This window comes from Mugil cephalus, chromosome 9 (assembly GCF_022458985.1).
Source record: "Mugil cephalus isolate CIBA_MC_2020 chromosome 9, CIBA_Mcephalus_1.1, whole genome shotgun sequence".
Taxonomy (NCBI): Eukaryota; Metazoa; Chordata; class Actinopteri; order Mugiliformes; family Mugilidae; genus Mugil; species Mugil cephalus.
The window spans coordinates 26,594,518-26,616,944 of record NC_061778.1 but is presented as its reverse complement, the minus strand read 5'-3'; the positions used below and the strand labels follow the sequence as shown (position 1 = coordinate 26,616,944).

At 41.7% G+C, this 22,427-nt stretch overlaps 1 protein-coding gene across 1 annotated transcript in view; it reads right to left on the bottom strand.

Annotated features, from left to right (window-relative positions):
* Window positions 1-19,097, bottom strand: part of clpb (caseinolytic mitochondrial matrix peptidase chaperone subunit B) — a 29,360-nt gene extending 10,263 nt beyond the window's left edge. The window contains exons 1-7 of the mRNA XM_047594401.1: window positions 18,427-19,097; window positions 18,138-18,189; window positions 15,434-15,520; window positions 10,257-10,360; window positions 8,845-8,973; window positions 3,577-3,674; window positions 1,723-1,837 (exon numbers count right to left, since the gene is read on the bottom strand). Of these exons, the coding sequence (XP_047450357.1) occupies window positions 1,723-1,837; window positions 3,577-3,674; window positions 8,845-8,973; window positions 10,257-10,360; window positions 15,434-15,520; window positions 18,138-18,189; window positions 18,427-18,883 (1,042 nt within the window). The 5' untranslated portion in view covers window positions 18,884-19,097. The remainder of the gene's footprint in view (window positions 1-1,722; window positions 1,838-3,576; window positions 3,675-8,844; window positions 8,974-10,256; window positions 10,361-15,433; window positions 15,521-18,137; window positions 18,190-18,426) is intronic.
* Between the last annotated feature and the right edge of the window lie 3,330 nt (window positions 19,098-22,427).

The following is a 22,427-nucleotide window of genomic DNA, read 5'->3' as shown; positions in this document are numbered from 1 at the left end:
TCAGTAATTTTTCCTTTCTTTATGTTATTAAGTATGAGGACAAAAAATAGAAGTTTTTTTTAACCTTTCAGGTCTTTGATTGTTACCAGTGGGGAAAGAGCCAGGGCATAATGGCAGTGTTTACTTGCTTAACTGCAAGAACTAAAAAATGCTGTAGTATAGGGCTTACAGTGGCAGTTACATAATCCAGCCCTGTGTATCACTCTATCTCGACATCCTTTTCTCATTTGTTGCTTCCTTATCTGCACTACATCCCATCCTCTCTTTCCTGCTCCATCTCCTCATCTTTAAATCTCTACTTCCCCTCAGAGACCCTGCCAGCTCACTCCTGCCTCCGCTCACCTTTGATAAAAACTGACACAATAGCACACAGTCGTTATGATAATCTTAATGTGATTCTTTTATATCGCCATTTTATTCTCGTGATATATTCACTGTAATCTTCTAGATCATAAACTGTTTTTACTCTTGCTTTCAGTACTATCTTTAAACACTTCATTCTCGCCTGCCAGAGACTACAAGTCCTATCATCCTCGTCACCTTTGATAAAAGACTGACAGACACTTACACTCTGCCGGAATATGATACACTGCTTTGATCTTTTAAAGGACAATTTTATGTTTCTCGTGTCAGAATCTTGTGTCACTGTTTTTTATTTTGGTGGATTAACAACTATGTCCAAAATCACATGAAAGTTGTTTGTGATGTGTGGAAAATGTTTATTCTCCTCGCTGGTGTGTTTATAAACATTCACTACAATTAACACATTATATAAATTTCATTAATAAATCTGTTTCCAGCTTTGGGAACGAGTTAATTATTTTCACAAATCTAAACAGAAAATGTCCAACATCATAAAGATAACACACAGCCTCTCTATTTCGGCTGCAGAATCCTTTCTCAAGGCACAACGCAGTCTCTCATCTGCAGATCAATACATGGCCTCCGTGGATGCCTGGTGTAATATCAGCTCTTTACTGTCTGCTGTGTTATTGTGCTCTAACTCATCCTCCCTCCTCTTCTCTATGCCCTGTACATGCTCTCTTTGTCTTTCTGTCAATGCTCACAGCTGTCTGATTCTTAGCTAAATCTCCACTGTTTCTATGTTCGGTTCTCCCCTTCCTGTTTACACCTCTTTGCCTTTCACCTGTTCATCCCTGAATCTGTGCGAGCACAGCAAAAGATTCAGGAGCATGAAGGCCACAAAGTGCCAGCAGGAAAGGGCGGAAGGGTAAAGGAGAGAGTGGGTGTGATGGAGATGGAGGAGAAACAGAGGAGAGAAAGCCAAAGGGGAAAAGCGATGGAGGAGGAGGGGAAAGCAGAAAGATGGGAAGAAGAGAAGAGGAGGAGGGGAGAGGGGTCTGTAGTATGTCTCCTCTCTCCGTAATCGTGTTAACTGGCGGCTCCAAGCCTGGCCTCTTCAGCTGTCACACACAAACACACGCACATGCACACAGCACCTGTGTTTGCCTGACAGACAGCTCATTCATCACAATTAACCAATTACAGCCTCCGCTGGTCTGTCTGAACCCGCCTACTGCTGGAGGGAAGGAAGGACAACAGGAGGAAGAACAGAGGGGAGCACGAAACAGAAATGTGAGAGGACGAAAAAGTGAAATAAGGAGGAGGAGAAAAAAGCTGTGGTGGAAGATCATGTATTTATATGCTCTTTTGGTTGTTTAAACTGCATATAAAAGGTTGTGTGTGTGCTTGTGTGCTTACCTGAAGCTACAGTGTTGATGGCCCCCTCCTGTCCAATGATGTGCTCCTTCAACCTCCTCTCCAGGGGGAACCGCCTCCTTTCCTCTGCTTCTCGCCGAGCCTGTGCCTCCTGGAACTAGATGAGGGAAAAAAGAAAGGAAAAAAAAGATGAACATACAAGAAATGGGCAACAGTTAGGGTTAGCTCTTTAGGAAAGTCTCACAAGACTTTGTCTCCTGACTTCCCTACTCCTTCTGAGGAAATGAAGTGCTTTTATTGCTTGGCTGTTGGCAGAGATGCTCATCTTTGTTCAGACATGAGCTTACACGAGTGAATTCATGTTTCCGTTACATGATTTTTGTCAAGCATCTTGTATGACCTACACATGCATAGCTCTTGAGGAACTGATGAATGTGTTTTAGTGCCATATCCACTATAACTCGATGACTCGACGATTATACATCAACTCGCTGATGAATAATGGCAATTTGTGAATAAGCATGGTGGCAAAATGCAGATTTGTTTATAGGTATTAAACATAAAACAGAATCTTTATCTTCCAAGTATCTCGCCACTACTTTCAATTTAATGCAACATCCTCTCTCTTATGCGGTGGCAGCTATCTGCTTCCCATCTTCCTCTTTTTTTATCATACTCCACTACTTTAATGGCTTCTATTTTCTCTGTTTTGTTTATTTTGCTGAGTCTCTCTTCCCCTCTCTCCCCATCTACCCTTTCTTTTCCATTGTAGTTTATCCTCCTTTGCCCTCACCCCTCTTGTTTCCCTTTCTCTTTCACAGCCACCCCATGACTCATTTATCCTCCCCTCTTTGTCTCCTCAGACTCCAGGTTTTCACCCTGCAGTGGAGGCAGGCTGTTTATTCTCTCTCTCCATCTTGCTTAGCTCCAGCCTGCTGTCAAGCCGCTAGATAACTACGGATAACTCGACTTTTATTTAAGGAAAAGGCAGACCCAAACTTCTACTTCTGCTGCTACAGTATGTACCTGTGAAATACCAAGAGCTGAAGCTTTATTCAGTCAAGAAACCAAGAAATCTCAGGCCCGACCTCATCTAAACATGACCCATTATGTATTAACATAACACAACATTATCCAAAAAACAAAACCAACAACACTATGTTGGAAGACTCCTAGTTTGTGGCTCCTAGTTTACTTTAGAATGGTCTCCAGAGGTGTTAAATAGCAAGATTTTAGTTGTGTAGATTTATTTTATATTTTTTGACAAATCCAACAATAGACTATCTGTGCCACAGGGCTACTCTGTAATAAGCGCTATCACTTTCACCATCTCTGGAGAGTAGTCCCTGTAAAGCAGAGGTCACTGACAGAAAAAAGAGACACCAATAATTATATCCTTCAGAAGGTGACGATGGAACTAGATTTGATTTATTTGTCTATGATTTAACACTAAAGATGGCTGCAATTTATGCATAGTTTGGATAAAAATGACACATTCAAACCTTCACATTACAGGAGCATTTAGGATAAAAAATGTCATCTTGTGTTATGATATGTACATTGTATCGTACTCATCAATAACCCTGCTTTGTTCTACAGCAGTTTTTAACCCCAGTTAACCTCCACCATCTTTCACAACTTTAGTTCTCAAAAGCACCTGTCAGTCAGTCGCTGGCTGACACAGACCTCCCGAGGAGTGTGTGTCTGTGTGCATGACACAACGCAAATGACACAGATGTCTGCAGGATGAACTGTGCTGAGTCATTCAGAGTGGGAAACCTCAACACATATGTAAGCATGGAAACTAATCTGGAGCTGACATGGTCCAACTCTGCACAGCTTGTATGGATGCAAAACAAAATGAACGTCTGTGTAAATGTGGACAGCTCTTCACACCTTGCCTTCCCACTCCTGTAGCGCCGTGCTCACTTCTCCCTCCTTAGCATAGGCCCGAGCTGTATGTCCCAAACTGTTTGTCTGCAGGGGATTGGCACCTGTATGTGAGCAAGGACACACACAAATGTACAGTTAATATTAATAATAATAAGTGGCAATATATTCTTTTTTTCAGAAAGAGAATTAACTGACTATCCACACACTTTCTCAGCAGGAGTGTTGAAACGTCAATCCAGAAGGTTAGAGGTCACATGGGTTCAAGGGTCACTGAGGCTAACTGCAGTGAAGTAGGAGAGTCATGCAAAGACCCTGTAGGGGGTTTCATATCTGCAACGCGTGCCAATAATACACACTCTGACCCCCAAACCCGCACACCGTCACCTTGCACCATTATGCAATCTACACACAATGCAGGTTGTTGTAGGTTGGGGGCACTAAGGCCACAAACACACAGCAGGAGGGGTCAAATGGAGGATGATTTTTGTCAAATAAACAATCTTTAGGGGTCACGGTATAAATGACAAAGGAACATAATGTCACAGTGTGGGTGAAGTGTGCCAATGGTAGACAGCGGTGGGCTTGTCAGTCAGGGTGGTTAGCGGTGCCTTCTGAACTGACCTGTTCTGCCACGTTCTACACACACAGACACACACGTACCTCCACATGAACTAGTAGGAACTAAAAGGAATTTAGTTACACATTGAAAAGGACTATTGACAGCCACAGATATTTGTGGATATCTAACATGTGGTTGGGGCTTGGTGTTAAACCTCAACTCTATTCTGGTAGGAAAATACAGAGCAGCCATACTGTATTTCCACAAACTCTCAAGTACTGTAACTGTATCAAAATAAAAAACAAATAAACAAAAAAGGAAAAACTTTGAATATATGTGAATAAAACACGTAGTGTCTTGATGGTGAACAGGAACAGACTTTCTAAACATCTTAATTGCATCATAAACCTCACAGAATGAAAAAGGGCATCAAGAGATTGTGTTAGTGTTGTGTTGGCAATACCCAGGACTAACCATGTATTTACTGGTATGTGCAACAAACACAGATTCATGCTCAGGATGCATAGAGAAAAAAGGTATTATTGTTTTCAGTAACGATGAACACAATGCTTGTTATACACGGATTTACCTGTTGGAGATTCACATGATGAGTCACACTTTAAAAAAATCTCTTGCAATACAGTGTGAGGTTTTAATGCAATTTAAGAAATTACTGACTCTCAAGGGAGGAAACGTAAGAAAAAAAAAACTCACTAGAGTGACATGAAAAGTGACACTTTAATAAGTCAGCAGTGATATAGATGGAAATCATTCCCTCTCTCATCCGGTGAAGAAGTGACAATATGTTAAAATTGAGTCTATTAGGGGTCATGTATTAAGGTCTTGAAAAAGGTGCATCCAAGGACTTTTTGTCTGTAGCACAGGATGCTGAATTGGTCACCGAGAACCACATTATCCATCTGAAGTTTTTCTTGAGAAAAAAACTATAATCAATATGTGACGGTTGTTCAAACTGCTCTGGGCAGCGACCACAGAGACTAATAATAACTGTGATGATTATCGATAAAACCCCTAAATTTTGTGACCTGCTCACAAAGCTATCGATCCTGACAACAATACTCCACCGCCCCCCAACCACCAAAAACATGAGCGAGGAAAGCAATAAAGTACCCCACCACACACACACAGATACACACACACAGGACATAATAAATAGCATCATTTAGGGCTTTAATATCAGGCCAACCCTCTGGGCCATAGCACTTTATAACAGGATCAACATTAACGACAGTCACACAAACAGACACACACCACAGATCAACATTCACGCAGACAAACACACACACGCACAAAAAAAAAGATCCATTCATTAGGAGTGCTTTAGTTATGCCTATTAGGAGTCCCCTCCTCTTTCCTATTTCCTCCTCCCTCTCTTTCACTGCAGCTGGTGGTGGAGAGCCCCTGCTGGTCTTTGTGCATGTGTGTGTGTCCTTGTATCTGTATTGTGTGCGTCTGCCACCATGTGTGTCTCTCCTAGCCTCCCACCACCTACCGAGCTGTCCATTACTCGGTGCCCCTGGCCACGGAACCTATGTCAAACCTGGGGAGAAGCTAGGGAGCCTCCGCAGGTAAGGCGAGGGACTGTGGGGCAAAGTGAAGCCTGAGGGTGGGTCTGGAGACTGTGATGGATGGAGATGTGAGTTGAGGGCCGACTAAGGCCAAAAGAGCAAACCCACAGCTACTAAAGTAACATGGGCGCACACAAACACAGGGGAAATAACAAGGTACAGGGCAGACACACCTCTATAAACACATGTCATGTGCACATACATGAAAGGAAGATGATACACAATCAGAGAAGCCACACACCCTCATCCATATAAATGTCCTGAAGCTGTGGCAGTTCATACAATTGTTACAATCTAAAACAGATGAAGGATGCTACGAAGAGGAAATGGATTAAAGAAAGAAGGTACTAAAGAACAAGGCTTTGTCAAGAGTAATTGCGTGAAACCTTTTAGAAAAGTCTTATTAATTATGCACTGATTTACGCTGATTCCAACATGCACACGGACAGCAATGTGAGTGCGATGTCATGACGGTGATTGGCCACGATGGCGGCGCCAACTAAGCGAAGGCCGAGTCGGGCGAGCAGCAACCGACTCTGTCTTTAATCTGATTGTCCTAAAACAAATGTCTCTGCTTGTGAAATTTCTTACCTTTTTAATTCAAAAATGCATCTGCAGAACATTTGATCGAGTTAGATGAGGTGATTTGTTTAAGCGTATAAAGCGCTTACAGATGCATGGGTGAGATGGGCAAGACGGGCAGACAGAGCTTTGGATGCATCATCCATCATAAACATAAACAAGACATTAATGCGGGTTTGTGTGTGTGTTTCAGTGTGAGTACAGGGACGGTGGTTGGGGTGTTTGTAGATTAAAAACCTAATCAGCCAACAAATGTCCCCCAAGCTTTGATTCAAAAAGGTACAAACTGAAACAAGGATATCAGTGGGATAAAAGCATGAATATATGAATATTTTAATAAATCAGAAGTCGGCTTAAGTGCGCAAAACACACATGCACATGCATATATAAAAGCACACACAAATGCACACACTTCCTGTGGTTGTGGAGTTACCCCAAGGGCATGTTCTGTGTGGAGGTCACAGTTCAACGAGGCCGAGCTTGTTTAAGAGCTGCTCGCCTGAAACTGAGGGAATATTCTGCCCCCAGGGTGTGTGTGTGTGTGTGTGTGTGTGTGTGTGTGTGTGTGTGTGTGTGTGTGTGTGTGTGTGTGTGTAGCCGTGGAGTCAACGACAGGTGCAAGTGTAATGGGGGGCTGGGGAAGACGAACAAGTTATCAATTTCAGTTTTGTATGTAATACTGTTTATATTAATGGTCAGTGGAAGCAATAAGTAGATGATACATTGGGAGCTTTTTAAATGGAGACAATGCTGCCTTCAGCTCTAAAGGCAGATTGAAAACCATTTATTCTGAACATCAAGAGTGCACTCTAAGAAACAATGTGTGTCGACTAACTCTTGAATTAGACTTAAATTGGTCATTTCAGTTATGATATATGTTTGAATTTGATTTCTACCGCTCACAGATCAAATTTGTTAATATAGAGGAAGAAAGTCCCTGTATAAAAAGTGTCTAAGGTATGGGTGGCCACACTTGACTGGCTTGAAAGTGCTTTTAAAATGACCAAATCACAATGATCTAGCTACATTAAAAATGCTGTATGTATGTACAGTATGGTGCAAAACATTTAGGCAGATGTGGAACAAAATGCTGTAAACTAAGAATGCTTTCAAAAATATAAATTGATAAATATCAATATCAATTTACAAAATGCAAACTGAGCAAACAAAAGAAAAATCTAAGTCACGCCAATATTTGGTGTTTACACTCTTTGCCTTCAAAACAGCATCAACACTTATAATTTGCACAAAGTCAGTGATTTTGTAGGACACAGTGGCCAGCCAACTAAACTTAGTGCAGCAGATAGAAAAGCACATTAAGTTTATTTCCCTTGAAAATCAGAAGTTGTCCAGCAGAGCCATCAGCTCAGAACTGGCAGAAACCAGTGGAACCCAGGTACACCCATCTACTGTCTGGAGAAGTTTGGCCTGAAGTGGTCTTTATGGAAGAGTTGCAGCCAAAAGTCCATCCATGTAACATTGAAACAAGGCTAAGAGACTCAACTACACGCAGAAACATAGGAACTGGGGTGTAGAAAATGGAAGCAGGTGCTCTGGACAGATGAATTGAGTGAAATTTGAAATATTTGGCTGTAGAAGGCAGTTTGTTCACTGAAGGGCTGGAGCGGTACATTAATGAGTGTCTGCAGGTAACAGTGAAGCATGGTGGAGGTTCTTTGAAAGTTTGGGGCTGCATTTCTGCAAACTGAGTTGGAGATTTGGTCAGGATTAATGGTGTCCTCAATGCTGAGAAATACAGGCAGATAATTATCCATCATGTATTACCATCAGGGAGGTGTAGGATTGGCCCCAAATTTATTCTGCAGCAGGACAAAGACCACAAACATACAGCCAAGGTCTTTAAGAACGATCTTCAGCGTAAAGAAGAACAAGAATTCCTGGAAGTGATGGCATGGAGCCCTGAACTTAACATCATGAAGTGTCTGGGATTACAGTATTTGAGGAAGCCTACATCCACAGAAGATCTGTGGTTAGTTCTCCAAGATGTTTGGAACAACCTACCAGTCGAGTTCCTTTAAAAACTGTGTGTACCTAGAAGAATAGATATTGTCTTGAAGGCAAAGGGTGGTCACACCAAATATTGATTTAGATTTCTACTGGTCATTCACTGCATTTTGTATATTGATTAAAATAAACAATTAACAAAACTAAGAATCCTTTCAAAAATATCTATAATCAAACCTTGCATTACTGCATGGCACAACACAATTCAATACATTTCTGGTCATTTACGGTACTCTGGCGACTTACACTGCATGTCTAACTACTTAGCTCACTAGAGTTTTGCAGCATTGAGAACATTTAGTCTCAGAAGGTCCAAAATGTTGCATCCATGTTCCCAGTATTATTGTCCAGTAAAGTAACCCCTTGAAATTCAATTTCATATCAAAGATAATAATGCAGTATTTATATCGGTAGTCTGTAGTGTCAAAGTGTACCGCAGCAGCTCTTCAAAATAAATCCAGGCTGCTAAATAACCTTACACCCCTAATATGATTTTATATTATATGTGTAACATACCAGCCTCCAGCAGCATGCGGACAGTGTGCGGGTCGTCAGCCAGTGTGGCATAGTGAAGTGCTGTGCAACCACGGAAGCCGGCCCTGCTGCTGAGCCTGCTGCTGAATTCATCCTCTCTGGACACTAGCACTGTAGAGACGTGGAGACATGAATTAGCTGACACAAAAACAAAATTCAAAAAGCCAACAGGGGACATGGTTTATTTGTGACACTTCTGCAAAATGTAAGTTTTTTTTCCCCCAACACAAAATAAAGAGCTGATCTGATTGTGTATTAATTGATTATGAATTTGAGATAATGCCGCCTGATCTCTAGAAGACCCTACGTTATGACAGTGTAGCCCCTGAAGAAGAAGAGCTTCCTTTAATCTATTCTCAGTCAGTACCAGTAGTAAGGCTCCATAACGTGAGAAAATAACAACACTGTTACTACAAAATTATCTTTCCTGTTTCCAGCTTCACAAGAGTTGTTCATTTTTACAGATTTAAGCTCAACTGTCTGACATGATATGAATAATGCGAGCTGTGTTTTGGGGTCTCTTTTACTGTGCTCCTTACTAATAACAGAGATAGTCTATCATTCTCTCCTTACTTTTTTTCATAAGAGCACTCATCTCATGCCACTCCTCCATCATCTTTTATTTTTTCCGCCTCCTTCCTCTCCTCCTCTGTGTCCATCAGTTCCTTTCATCACTTGCTCCCCTCCCCTCTCTCCCCCAATAACTTTGTCTCATCCATTTCCTGACTTCCTCTCCCTCTCTCATCATTCCACCCATTTCCTCCAATTCCTCCCTATCTCTATCACCCCCTCAAACATCCGCATCTTCTTACTTCTCCTCCATCTTTAACCTTCTTCTTTTCTTTTCATCACCCCTTTTCTTTCAGTGCATCCCTCTTTTCCTCCTTCATCAGTCTTTCCCTCCCTCTATCCATCCCACTCTTTTTCTCCATGTGTCTGACAATCTCTCTCTGCAGTGTGTGTGTGAGGGAGAGACGGGGCGGGATAATCATAGCTAACCCAATAAAGCGTCGCACAGGCCCCCCTAGCCCATCCATCAGTGTGCGTCTGGGAAACGCTTCCCCACGCTACGCTGGCCCCACGTGGACCCAAACCTGACAGCCATATAAATGTCTGCAATATACATATCCCATATAAATATGTCTGCAGAAACCCAACACAGACTGCAGGGTGGGGGGTAAAGTGTGTGTGTTCAACAGTGCAGTGTTGGAAGAAAAACAAATAAAACACATGCTACATGTCACGGAACATACGAAATAAATAACACACAAGGAATCAAACATGTTCATGAATGCAAATTTGTATGCAAATATTAATGTCTCATATTATCTGGTTTATATGTATGATATTACAAATGCACACAAACACACACACACTGCCGCCTTTTTTTTCACCTTCCAGTGAATGGATGCCTTTCTCCCGTGAGGTGTCGTAAACGTTGTTAAAGTGATCTCCTGCGTTTGGGTCGGCACCGGCGTCAAGCAAAACCTTCACCACGCTGGAAAATAACGAGACGCACATTTAATACACGTAACAATCCCAAATAAAATCTGGTATTATGAAAATGTAGACATAAACTCAGACAAGCCTTTACAGTATTCACAGGATGGCTGCATTACAAGAAGTAAACGCCAGAGTTCAAACATGCTGTTCATTCATATAACAAAAAAGAAGTATAAAGGCTTTATACGCAACACACTGCACTTTCTGTTCCCATTTGGTCCATATGCTTTACAGTAGGTTGGAAGTCGCATATTTTAACATTGGTTTTCCTTGCTGTAGGAACGTTTTACAAATATGTAATGTATGAATGAAACAAAAAATAAAACTGGGTATTATTGTAGCATGTTTCAGGTGTTCTATCAAAATGAGTTTTGAGGGTTGTAGGAGACAATTCATATGAATTGTACAGAAAACTGATCTTTAAATCAGGCCCAATTGTTACATAGATGCAACCTCTGGGCTGAAAAATGAAGCCGTGACATGACAAAAACTGCAGTTTATCAGTGACCATCACGAGGGCAACACCCAGAAATACCACACTAAGCATCAAAACTGGCCTCCACATATCCTGTAAGTGAATTCAGGATTCGTCCATTATTTTTATCACCTAATAAATATGACTGTGACCTAAAAATGTGTGCAAGCAAACTTAAATGTAGTACATACAAATATATTATTGATCTTAGACCACCTCTGGGTCTGTTACTTGCCAGAGGAACTGGGACAGCTTGCTTACTTCGTGTCACCCAACATAACCTTGACTTTTTCACAAAGTTTCTCACAAACTCACAGCTGGAAACCAAACAGATGCACATGCAAACATCCATTTATTCCACTGTCTGTGACACTTTCACCTGATTCACTTCCATCTATTCTCTCACACAGATACACTCCACTTCCCTCTTTCTCTCCTTCATTACACATTGGTCTGCCTCGTACCATGTACATATGTGCACATTGAAGGGGCAAGGGTCGGGCCCATTTCCGGCACTGTTGGGGGCCTTGTGTGACGGAGTGGGTGTTTGTGTGTAGTCCTTCATTGGAGCGTACCGCCTTATAGAACAAACACGACTACCTCGGCAACACCAGTCACTGTGACCCAACAGACATTCCAGGTACCGTCTCTCCGTCTACCGAACACATAGACAGGCTTGACAATTTAAACCATGAATGTCTGCATTGGCTTTGACATTGAGACAGAGACATGCCAAGTGTTCACATTGTGTACAAAAAACTAGTCAGCTAGTCTGGGCCGACTGAGAGAGAGGCGGTGGTCGAAACATGAACCCTGCCAGTACGCTGTCATTAAACCTGTGACTGTGTTATCTAGCCTGGAAGGGAATGATGGATCATCTTCAGCTAAATGGTTATGGCAGTGGCCTGAAAGAGCTTAAATGTAGCGATATGATTATTCATAGGAGGATGAGGCGGACTCATAACCGTGTACGGGCACTGAAGCTGGCTAGAAGAGATCACCTCAAGGAGTGATGGAGCAGCTTTGTAGGTCGATGCCAACATACCACCAGCTGAAATCAAACATCTTGTTTGCCTGTTACAGCAACAACAAAGAGAAAATACATCGTGAAAATGCTCTGGATGATGTACTGATATCATTTAAAAAAAAAAAAAAAAATAGGAAAAAAGTCAAATATTGCCTTTGTCTCTATTTATTTAGTGAAAATCTGACTGGAATTTGAAGTGTGTCGTGACCACAGATCATATGCGCTCCTGTGGGAGAGCAAGGCTGAGAACATTCTGGCCAGGTCTTTGTGTCCAACCTTGCTGAGGGAGTATAAAAGGACTATCGGGGGGTCTCCTTTTGTTACTGTATCACTGTGGCTGGGGGCGGCAGGAGGGCCATGACCCACGGACGGCTCTCCTCTCACCCTTGCAAGCACTTCTACAAACACATCGATGCATTCTATGAGACGCAGGCAAACTAAAGTTGGTCACACGAGGTTGGGCAGGGCTGTGTGAAGAAAATGAGAGGGCCTGAAAAGGGGTTAATGGCATAAGAAAGGTAAATACGGAGGGATAAAGAGGAAAACTCCAGAGCGGAGGAGGAGAAGGAGGAGGAGCAGATGAAAGGAGGAAAGTGCAACTAAAAAGATGAAAGAGAGGGAGATTTAATTACAGAGGACGGTACTAAAACTAATGAGCTTTTGTAAACAGTTTTACTAATCAACTGATGATCGAGTGGCTAACTTTATTTAGGATGCTTAGAGGAGAGCTACAGCACTAATTTGAGGCCAATCTGAAGGCATGCAGAGGTTAATTATGTCACACTCACATTTTTAAATACTGGGCAAAAAGGTTAAAGACTTCTTGATAAAACAACATATGTATATCATGTGTATTTGAATATTTTACTTTGACGGCTAGTCTAAAACCAAGCTAGCTGCCATCTGCCATCTTTATGCCCACATGTCATGTATCATGTAACACAAAACGTATCTATCAGATAAGTTGAGTTTAGTTTGATTCAACTTGATGGAAAACTACTTTCACATTAATCGGTGTAGGGATGTCTGAGTTAAGGCTTAGCTGCATCATTCCTGGAGATAAGAGAGTCAGCATCTCGCTTAGAGACACTTCAACAAAAGTCCATTTACAACATGCTCTCCCTGTTGGTTTTGTATCAGTAAGTTGCAGCAACTCATCATTTTAGACGTTGAAGGTAAGGCTCATAGATGTAATCTTCCAACTTTGCCTGAGTTGTACCAGCAGGTGACTGGTGTTGGTTTCCAATCCAGCCCTGGAGGGAAGACAGGAAACAGACACTTCCGTCTCCTTCGTGCTATAATAGACACCCGAGCCGAGCTGACCATCCATGTCTCTGACCACCTGGCCCAGACGCTGGACCTCACTTGACCTTGCCCCTCCTGCACACCTGGGGTCAGATACATGCCAGGAAGTAAGATTCACAGCACTCTGATGTTTTTTTAATAAATTAATTGGTCAAAATGTAAATAGTGTGGTCACCAGACAGTTGATAGGCTATTAAGCGTAATTATTTGTAACTAGAATTTGACCAGGCGTTTCACAAGCCTCGTTATTCAAGTCCTCCCACTTTTCTGGCATGAATTGGCTTTGAAAACTGGTGGCGTTCATGTCCAACTTTGGAAGGGTTACTACTTTCTTAATTCACAGTTGCTATATATGTGACGTATGAAACTCAATGAATTTAGCTATCAGAGCAGAATATTCCTAAAGTTGGAGTTAATTTTAACATCAGAGCCCAGCAGAGGAGATTTTATTATTTTAGTATAGTGTGGAGAGAACCTCTGTCCCTAAATCACGTTGCATTGTGAACAAATGATGATAATATTTCAGCAGGAGCCAACTAGTCCAGCTAATCCTTGTCCCAAACCCATAATCCCACTCCACATTTCTCTCTCAATGGCTAAACTATTCCCCTTCTCTTCTTCCCCAACGAGTTACTCATCCTCTCATTCCAGCATCCCTCCGCTTTCCCTTGTTTCTGCCCATCTCCCTCCCATCGAGTCACTCGGCCGACAGGTTGGAACGGTCAACAGGCGTTACACTCGGCCAAGCACTCATTGTGCACGTGAATGCGGCGAGGGAGAAATGGAGGGGGAGAAAGAGAGATGGAGATGGGTATTGTCCGTTAAAGAGTGTAAACAGAGGGCTGGGCCCTGCGCCTCCCTGATTTAGCTCTACATCAAAGATAAGCAAACACACGCCCCCACAATGTCTCACCCCTAAATGCTTGCACACACCCCTCTACTCCACCCCTGATTCTCTCACGCAGCCACGTCTGAACCCCTGAACACAACACAGGATATGCAGTAGATGCTACACATGATATATAATATATCTAGAGAAAAATGGAAAGTCCTGGAAAATTTAAATACACTGTGAGAGAGGGGTGAGATTCATAGTGACACTAGCTACAGGCTAGACCTTGTTCGTGAGTAATGTTCACAGTGTTTTCACTTAACGGCTGCAAATAAAGTTGTGTGTGGCTGAGTAATAGGTAGTTGGCCTGTAAGATATTTGGTATAAACTCCCCTTGTCTCGTCACCAGTGTGTGTGTGTGTGTGTGTGTGTGTGTGTGTGTATGTGCGTGTGTGTGGAGCGATGTTGTGTCTTCCCTGCAGCAGTGACGGCTCACTGGGGGGTTGGAGGACGGGATTAAACACAGAGGAGCGACACTGTCTTGCTGAGTTATAGCACTCATAACACATACACACAAAAGACACACACACACACACACAAACAAATCTGTATCCAAAAAAAAAAAAAAAAAAAAAAACGCTCAACACGCACACACACAGACACATCAGGTCATTAAACACAACATGCCGCACCTCCATACATTAAACAGTGACCGTCATTCAGCACATGATGTGAATAGAAATATACACGGCAGCTAAAACCTGATGAAATAATCAAAGTGAATGATTGGATTTGTCTGTGACGATTAGTTACAGACCAGAGACTTGGAGGGAAACAGTTATTTTCAACCCTGAGAATAAATAAAAATAAAAAGTAGAGTTCACTTGTTCTATCGGAAACATCCAAAAAAAAAAAATTTGTTTCTTATTTTATTTATTATTTTGCAGTCTGAATTCAAACAACTGCACAAAACTTGTTGTCAAAGTGTCTTTGGTCTTGAGATTTTAAGTAAGCTATTCAGTGAGTCATTTTCATATTCAGATTTCACTTCTCGCTCATGAGGCCCTTCCACAAAGAAAAAGTGACCACACAAACCAGTAAAAATCAAAAGCCGTGTAAATTGGATTTGGCCTGGCCTTAACCTCTGCCTCTTTCTGTGTGGTGTGTGTTCTGGGGGCCAGGAGGCTAATTTAATTTGTTGGACAGAGAGAGACGGGGGAACGGGCAAAGACCGTCTGTCAGTCTGAAAGTTGCTCTTTGCCTTCTGAAAATGTACTGTAACAACGAGGGCGGGGACGTGGATGACATATGCTCTCACGCTAAGTCATGCAGACAGCTGCTTGACACCAAACCTCTGCATTACTGCCACATATGCTCACTGGGTGAGCTCAGATGTTCTGGTTTCGGCGGACTGAACACGCACACAGACCTGTGTTGTCGGTTCATGGCAGCCACCATGAGAGCGGTCCAACCAAGACGGTGGCGGTGATTTGGGTCCACCCCTTCTTGGACTAGCCTGATGGGAAAAAGAAATAAAGTGCTTTAATTGTTACGTTAGTGTCTCCATTAACACAGACTTAGCAATGGAATCAGTAAACAGTATGTTTGTGTTTTATTTTTCAACACATGCTCAGAGTGGATCATTCATACTTAAAGGAAATGATGCAAATAAACATTACCAAGTGTAAAACCTCGAAATAATGGCAGGCAGCTATTTGTGAGTTTGTATTAAATGTTTGACATAAAACCAGCCCATGTAGTTTTTGTCTGCAGCAACACACTTTTGACCAGTTAATGTGTCTGTGTGCACAAGACCGCCAGGTGTGTGTGAGTTTTCTGCCTAAGGGTATAACATCAGGCACTAGAGTGGCACAGTGTTTTTAAGTAAGTGTGTGTGGGTCCTGATCCTGATCCTTCTGTCGTCTCTGACACCGAGCAGGCAGACAGTGTGTGTGTTTACAGTCAACACAGTGGCCTCTGTCTGGTCTACACCCATTTTCACTGGTTGGTCTGCATGCAGCATCAGACCGACAACATTTAGCCCACCACCACCACCACCGCATCCAAGCTGTGCACTAACCGAACTGGCTGAGAGGCTCAAACAGCTTAGTGGCTTCTTTTTGCTGCTTCTTTTAAATATTGTTTTGATCTTTTACTTATGTTTGCACTGTTACCAAAAAACAAACAACCAAATTGCACCTAAAATTAACTGAAATATTAAAAAGATTCTGTCTCTAATAGAGAAGAGAAATCGGGCCTTAAGACGGGGTTTAGCCTATAGCCTATAATAATTTCTTTTTATATTATTGTAACATGTAGTAGGGCAGGCAAGGGAGCTGATTGACTGGCATTTCTGCTCTAGGAGTAATATAACTACAATACTACAATAAAAAAAAAAAATCCTTAATACTCTGGCCACATTAGTTAAACCTCCATTCCACTATAAAAATACTCATCAGAAGATGAGTTCATTGTGGTCATGAAGAGATGGAGAACAATACACACGGCATTTAAACAATAATTAGCTGGTAGTAAGAGTTTGAGTAAGGGTTCAGTAAGGGTCTGAGAAGAATCTAAGAATATTCCTCATCATCAGTCTGTAAACCTTTAAGTTTGTTGTGTGCAAAAATCCCAGGTCACTAGTTTTTGAAATATTCATAGCAGTCTGTCTGCCATAATTAACTATGCCACATTCAAAGTAACTTAGATCTCCAGATGATCTCCTTAGATCATCTGGATCATGTCTACAAGCCTAGACGCACTGAGTTGCTGGGATATGTTTGATTAGACATTTGCATTCATGTTGTACCGGCGTACCTATTGAACTGGCTGGTGAGTGGCTTCTGCATCTCCTGATGCCAACTCAACAATTTAGAAGTTTCTGCCCAAGTTGTAGAAGATGTATGTTTTTTTTACATCCTGTGAAAAGAAGACCTCTGCTCTGCCTCTCAGCAGACACACCCTGACACTCTACCACTTCTGTAAACTTAGCCAAAGCACTTAACACATCTGTGACCTGCTGCCTTGCTGCACTCTCACCTACACCATCTGCCACATGTGCACAGGTAACCCAAGCCAGCAAATGGAGACACACATCGACAAACACATGTATGCACACACTCAAGTACATGGATTTGGATACCAATACCCAAGAGTGCATGTAGTTACTCATTAATATAGATGAACTGATTTGTTCCCTGAGGCGGTAGCCTGACTAACTACAACTTTGACACCATGTTAAGATGAAGAACAATTTGTGTGCACTGTAAGTATTCCAATACGTAGTAGATAGTCAGTTATTTATTGCTGTTTGTTAATAAAGGGGTTTCCACGAAAGTGTATGCCTCAGACTACAGTGAATTCTCATGGCATTTTCTTTATTTTGCACCCAATGTGACATCATCAGACAACGCAATACCATATGCTTTGCATAACCTGCATGTGCATATATACACCTCTGTTCACATATAGTACAACTGGCTGCCTAGCTGTGACTGCAGGGGAATTGTGAACAATGTTTGGGATCAAACTGAGAGAAGGCGTTTAGATCAATTTGGGAGTTAGAAAAGATTAAGATTCATCATGGTAAAAAATTAAATTGAAGAAAACAAGCGAGGCACACTGGTGAAATCGAGTTCTTAGTTCGACATTCATCCTGAAAAGTCATCCTCCTCTATTAAACATTTACAAGTGTGGTACTTCTACCACCTGGTGGTGACTGGTGGGATTACAAGCAAATGAGAATTATTAACTGCAGTTAACTGTGGCTGATCTGCGTAGGGGCCTCAGCATATGATTTGTGACTAAACAAAGCTGTAAAACAAAAAAGAGCCCATTGCCATTTGAAATGACATTATCACACTTCACTTGTCTGATTATTGTGCAAGCCTCTGTGCCTCCAAAACTATTTTAACCCATAAGGTTGGACATGGGCCTTCTGAGGATGTCCTGTGATGTCTAATGGTATGTGACAAAGCGTATCCACATATAAGACAAGACCAAAGGTTTCGCAGCACTGTAACAGCTCAATCAATCGTATCCAGGTCACTTGTCAGTGGTTTCAGTCTTGTGGATGATCGGTTTGTGTATTAAGTATAAACAAAAGCTTATAAGAGTGGGTGTATGTGTGGTACCTGGCCACATCTTGAGAGTTATTGGTCCTTGCTGCCTCGAGAAGAGCATCGCCTTGTTAACGCAAACACAAACACAGAAATGATTAACTACACAATAAGAATATGAAAAACATCAGTACATATTACATATACATATATGAGGATGAAGGCCGATCCATTGGCCACTGTTATCCCCTACTCTAGTTGTTTTTTTTTTATCTTTTAAAGACTTGCAATATTTTCTACATAAAACTAAATTAATAAACAAAGTATTTATGGTAATTGTAAAATGGCTGCTGATTAAGTTTACCTTTGTTATCGGAGTCTTTCTTCAGGCAGAAGGCTACTGCTGCAGCTGACAACACACCGGTACAGGTCACTCCTGCCCCCTGGCCTCCTCCACCGGTTCCCCGGCTTTCACCTCCGCCACTGTGACTGCTCTCTTCCCAGTACTGGTTGGTATTGCGCCCTCTGCTGGCCAGAGCCGCCCAGGAGCTGCGACGGTTCTCCAGGTTAGAGAGCCATCTAGGGGCGAGGTGGTGGTACTGTACCAACGGGGTTACACTGGTACCCGCGGTTTCCTCAGCCAGAATTCCTCTCCTGGAGGTCCGGGAAGTGGACACGATAGGGTTCCGATTGGTCTCCGCCGGTGTCTCGCGGATGCCCTGGCAGACGGCGGCGTTAGCGCTGGTCTTGAGTACTCGGCTACATGGTGACAGGCTTCGCGACCTTCGCGCTATTAGCCTGGTGGGAACGGATGATAACATAGCGATAAATTCACCGAAAACGAAGCCGGGAAAGAAACCCTCTGTCTGGCAGTGATTGCAGATGTCAACGGTCAGTCTGTGACCCAGTGACACCGGTATAATTCAGATATAACGGCAGCTGTGCATCAGCTTTCAGGCAGCTAGTTACAAACATCAGGACGACAACAACCGTTTCACCTCATCGAAGCATGGATGTCACTAGAACTGCAGGGCATTCTGGGAAATGTCGTTTTACTGGAAACCTGCGAGCTGGTTGCTATGGCGAACTCGGCATCCGGTACAGACTTCCGTGTTCGTTTAAATCAAGTTAAAAAATGGTTAAACAGTGGAGTAAATTGAGCCGAACAAGGCTTCAGCAAATATAATTAAAGTCACTGTTTCAAATACTACATGTAAAAGGCCGTTTAGTATTTACATTTAAAACATCCTTCCAAAACTAGACTATATTAACCTAACCGAATAGTGTAACTGCCACTAGAACAGATGCCGACTGTTTTCTTACTTCTACCGGTGGTTTTTGTCTCCGTGTAAGAGGATGATTGTTAAGGTTTTCTGGAGTTTTCGTTTACATCTTCATTGTTATAAGGTCATCTGAACAGCTGTTGTAAACGCGCCACTAAAAAACCGACGAGGACAGCGATTTTATAGACGAATTGCGCATCATGGCCGCCAGGTGGCGTCAAATCGCATCTGTTAAGGTATTGGATACATAAAGCTGAACAGTTGCAGGAAAATGTCATTGGTTTCAGACAAAAATTTAAAAGTGGCTGGAGAGTGTTGTTTTAACACGGCTGTAGATGTGGATAATCCCTATAAAAACATGTAAACATTAATCTTCTTTATCACCTGTTTATCGCCTGACTGTGACAGCCACCCCCTTCACCAATACACAACTCTAACTGTTAACAGGCTAATGGTTAATGGCTTGGCTGATTGCACTGTCTGCTGCTCATCTGCACTCAAGACACTTTATAGACACTTTACCCTTTATATACCATCACACTAAGACACTTTGGATCGGCACTGAGAAACTTTGGGACTGAGACACTTTAAAATATCTATATATCTCATATCTGTACATAAATGCTATATATTCCAGGTAAATAGGACTGTAGATTGTACTGTATGTTTTGTTTGTAATTCTTACTTATTACCTCATTCTTTTTCTTTTCTTTTTTTTTTTAAAGATTATTGTATTTTTACTTTGTTGTACCTTATTTTATTTTTGTCTCTTGGACAAAACAATTTCCCTGTGGCGATCAATAAAGTGATCCTTAATCTTGAATCTTGTATTACCATACTTCTCAGCTGAACATTTTGTGTCGGTGTGTCTAGTGTGTTGCTTTCCCTTGAGGGCATCATTTTTTTCCAGCATGAATTAGAGACAGACAAGAGGGTTACAGACAGTATGATGTATTCCCATTGACTGTATTTCCGCAGACCTTTCATCCACAGCTTTTTTACTAGGCACCTGCACTACCACCACATAATACTCATAAATCAACTGCATGTATATTTTTGAGTGTGGAAGAATGGAAAAAAAGTTTTCTGTGCAGCTGTCACAGGGAGTTCTATCTGATCTGTGTTGTGATTTCGTAAATGAATAAAACAAAGGACAAAAACATAAGACTTTAAATCCTTTAAACTATTTGTCCCTCTGGAAGGAGAACATTTGAACACACAGAGACATTGCTTGTATAAAGGCAAGAGAGGTAACTGCTTGGGGTCCCAGGCCAGTAGGCTTAGGGCCCCCAAGGGCTGACAAACTTTAAACTACCACAGTGGTAATGTGCTTATTTTCATCGACAGTACAGTCAGTGGGAGGGGACCCCGCTTGACAACACATGGCTCCTTAAGGTAGTTAAATATGATAATGGAGTCCAGTTCAAAAGGAACAGAAGTTTTCCCTAGACAAGTGAAAAAACACAGAAAAGAAAAGCGGAAATAAAAGATAGCAAGATACTAGCAAGAGAAGTGAATTATGGTGGAGAGACATTGGAATAAAATACCTTCAACTAACATTACACCATTTTGTCAATTCTTTCTTTCTGTCTTTGACACTTAGTGTTACTTACACTTAGCTAACAGACCAGTGTTTCCAGTTCTGTTGTCTGTGAACAAGTCGAGTGTGCAAATTTTTGCCTAGGGCCCCAACAGACTGTTGCCAACTCAAGGGGAAACACTGTATAAGTTTAGCACTTCCTGCAGTAGAAACACAGATTTATATCACGGGTATAAATCACAGATATAAATACGTCAGCTTGATTTGTTTCCTTCTTCTACCTTCTTGTTTCCTGCTGGCATGTGATGCCGCAGCAGACACAAATAAAAATAAAATACATTTTATTTATCACTTAAAATGGAAGGAGATTTTAATTTTAGTTTGCAGAAACCTATTGTGCTTGGCATTATCATCTACACCACCTTCCCACGATTAGCTTATCACCAGCAGCAATACATGCAGTATATTCCAGAAAAAAGAATGTGATGTTGAAAATGCCATTTTGCTGTGAGTGAAATACAACACATACAGTCCCATCTTGGTACACACAGGAGTGAGCCTCCCACAGTGGCATATATCTGTAATTTATTAGGTGGATATGGCGTGTGCTGGCAGCAGGCTTAATGTGCCTCGGCAGACATGAATCACAGAGGAGATTGTGCTCTGCCATCATAAATCCACTCACACCTTTGACAGATCTCATATAAATGCTACAGAGGTGTAAGTGTGGGTTTGCTGTTTAGTTTGATCTGTTTCTAACGCATTTATTGTCATCGATCTCACCATGATCGGGGTGTTGTGATTGCCGTTATTTGTGCAGGTCCACGGTTAATAGATCAAAAAATGGTTTTATGAAACAAGTGAAACTCAATTTTTAACAATGGCTCAGTTTTAGTGAATCAGTCAATTGGTGAATCCAAGTTGTCTCAATGAACCACATTTCACCATAGCACAGAGGTGGAAATGACTCTCCTGAACAGGGTGCCGCTATAATTAATGGCATTAATAATAACTGTATGCTTATCTACATAGATAAGAAACACAACCAGCTACAAAGATTTGGCAGAAACAAGAAAAGCACTTAAATTAAATTTGCTATCAAATCTGATTTGCTACAGTCAAGTCAAAAAAACACAAAGCAAAGCTGAAAAAAGGCAAGTGGACCTGTTTGAGTTGTCTTGATATTGTTTCGCCGTTCATGAGATGGACTTCTAACCAGTTTTAATGACTAGTGGGGACTTCATAGATCATGTGGTACTCATGGATGAGAAGTGAAATGTCTTTAGGAAAACTGAAAAGAGGCCAGTGCCTTTGTTTTAGCTTTGTGTTTTTGGATATACCATCATCTGGATGGTTGAGACTCTTTTTTTTGTTATTTTTTTGTCTTTTTTAGTTTTGCCAGCCCTGTTCTGCTATACAGTATTTCCCTTCTTCAATTGATCAAATTCGGTGACTTTTTCCAGAGTTTATCATAGCAGGAACATCACAGGTGGAAGTAATAACAACTCGGAGTCAATGCTCCCTCTGCTCTTGCAGTCATCT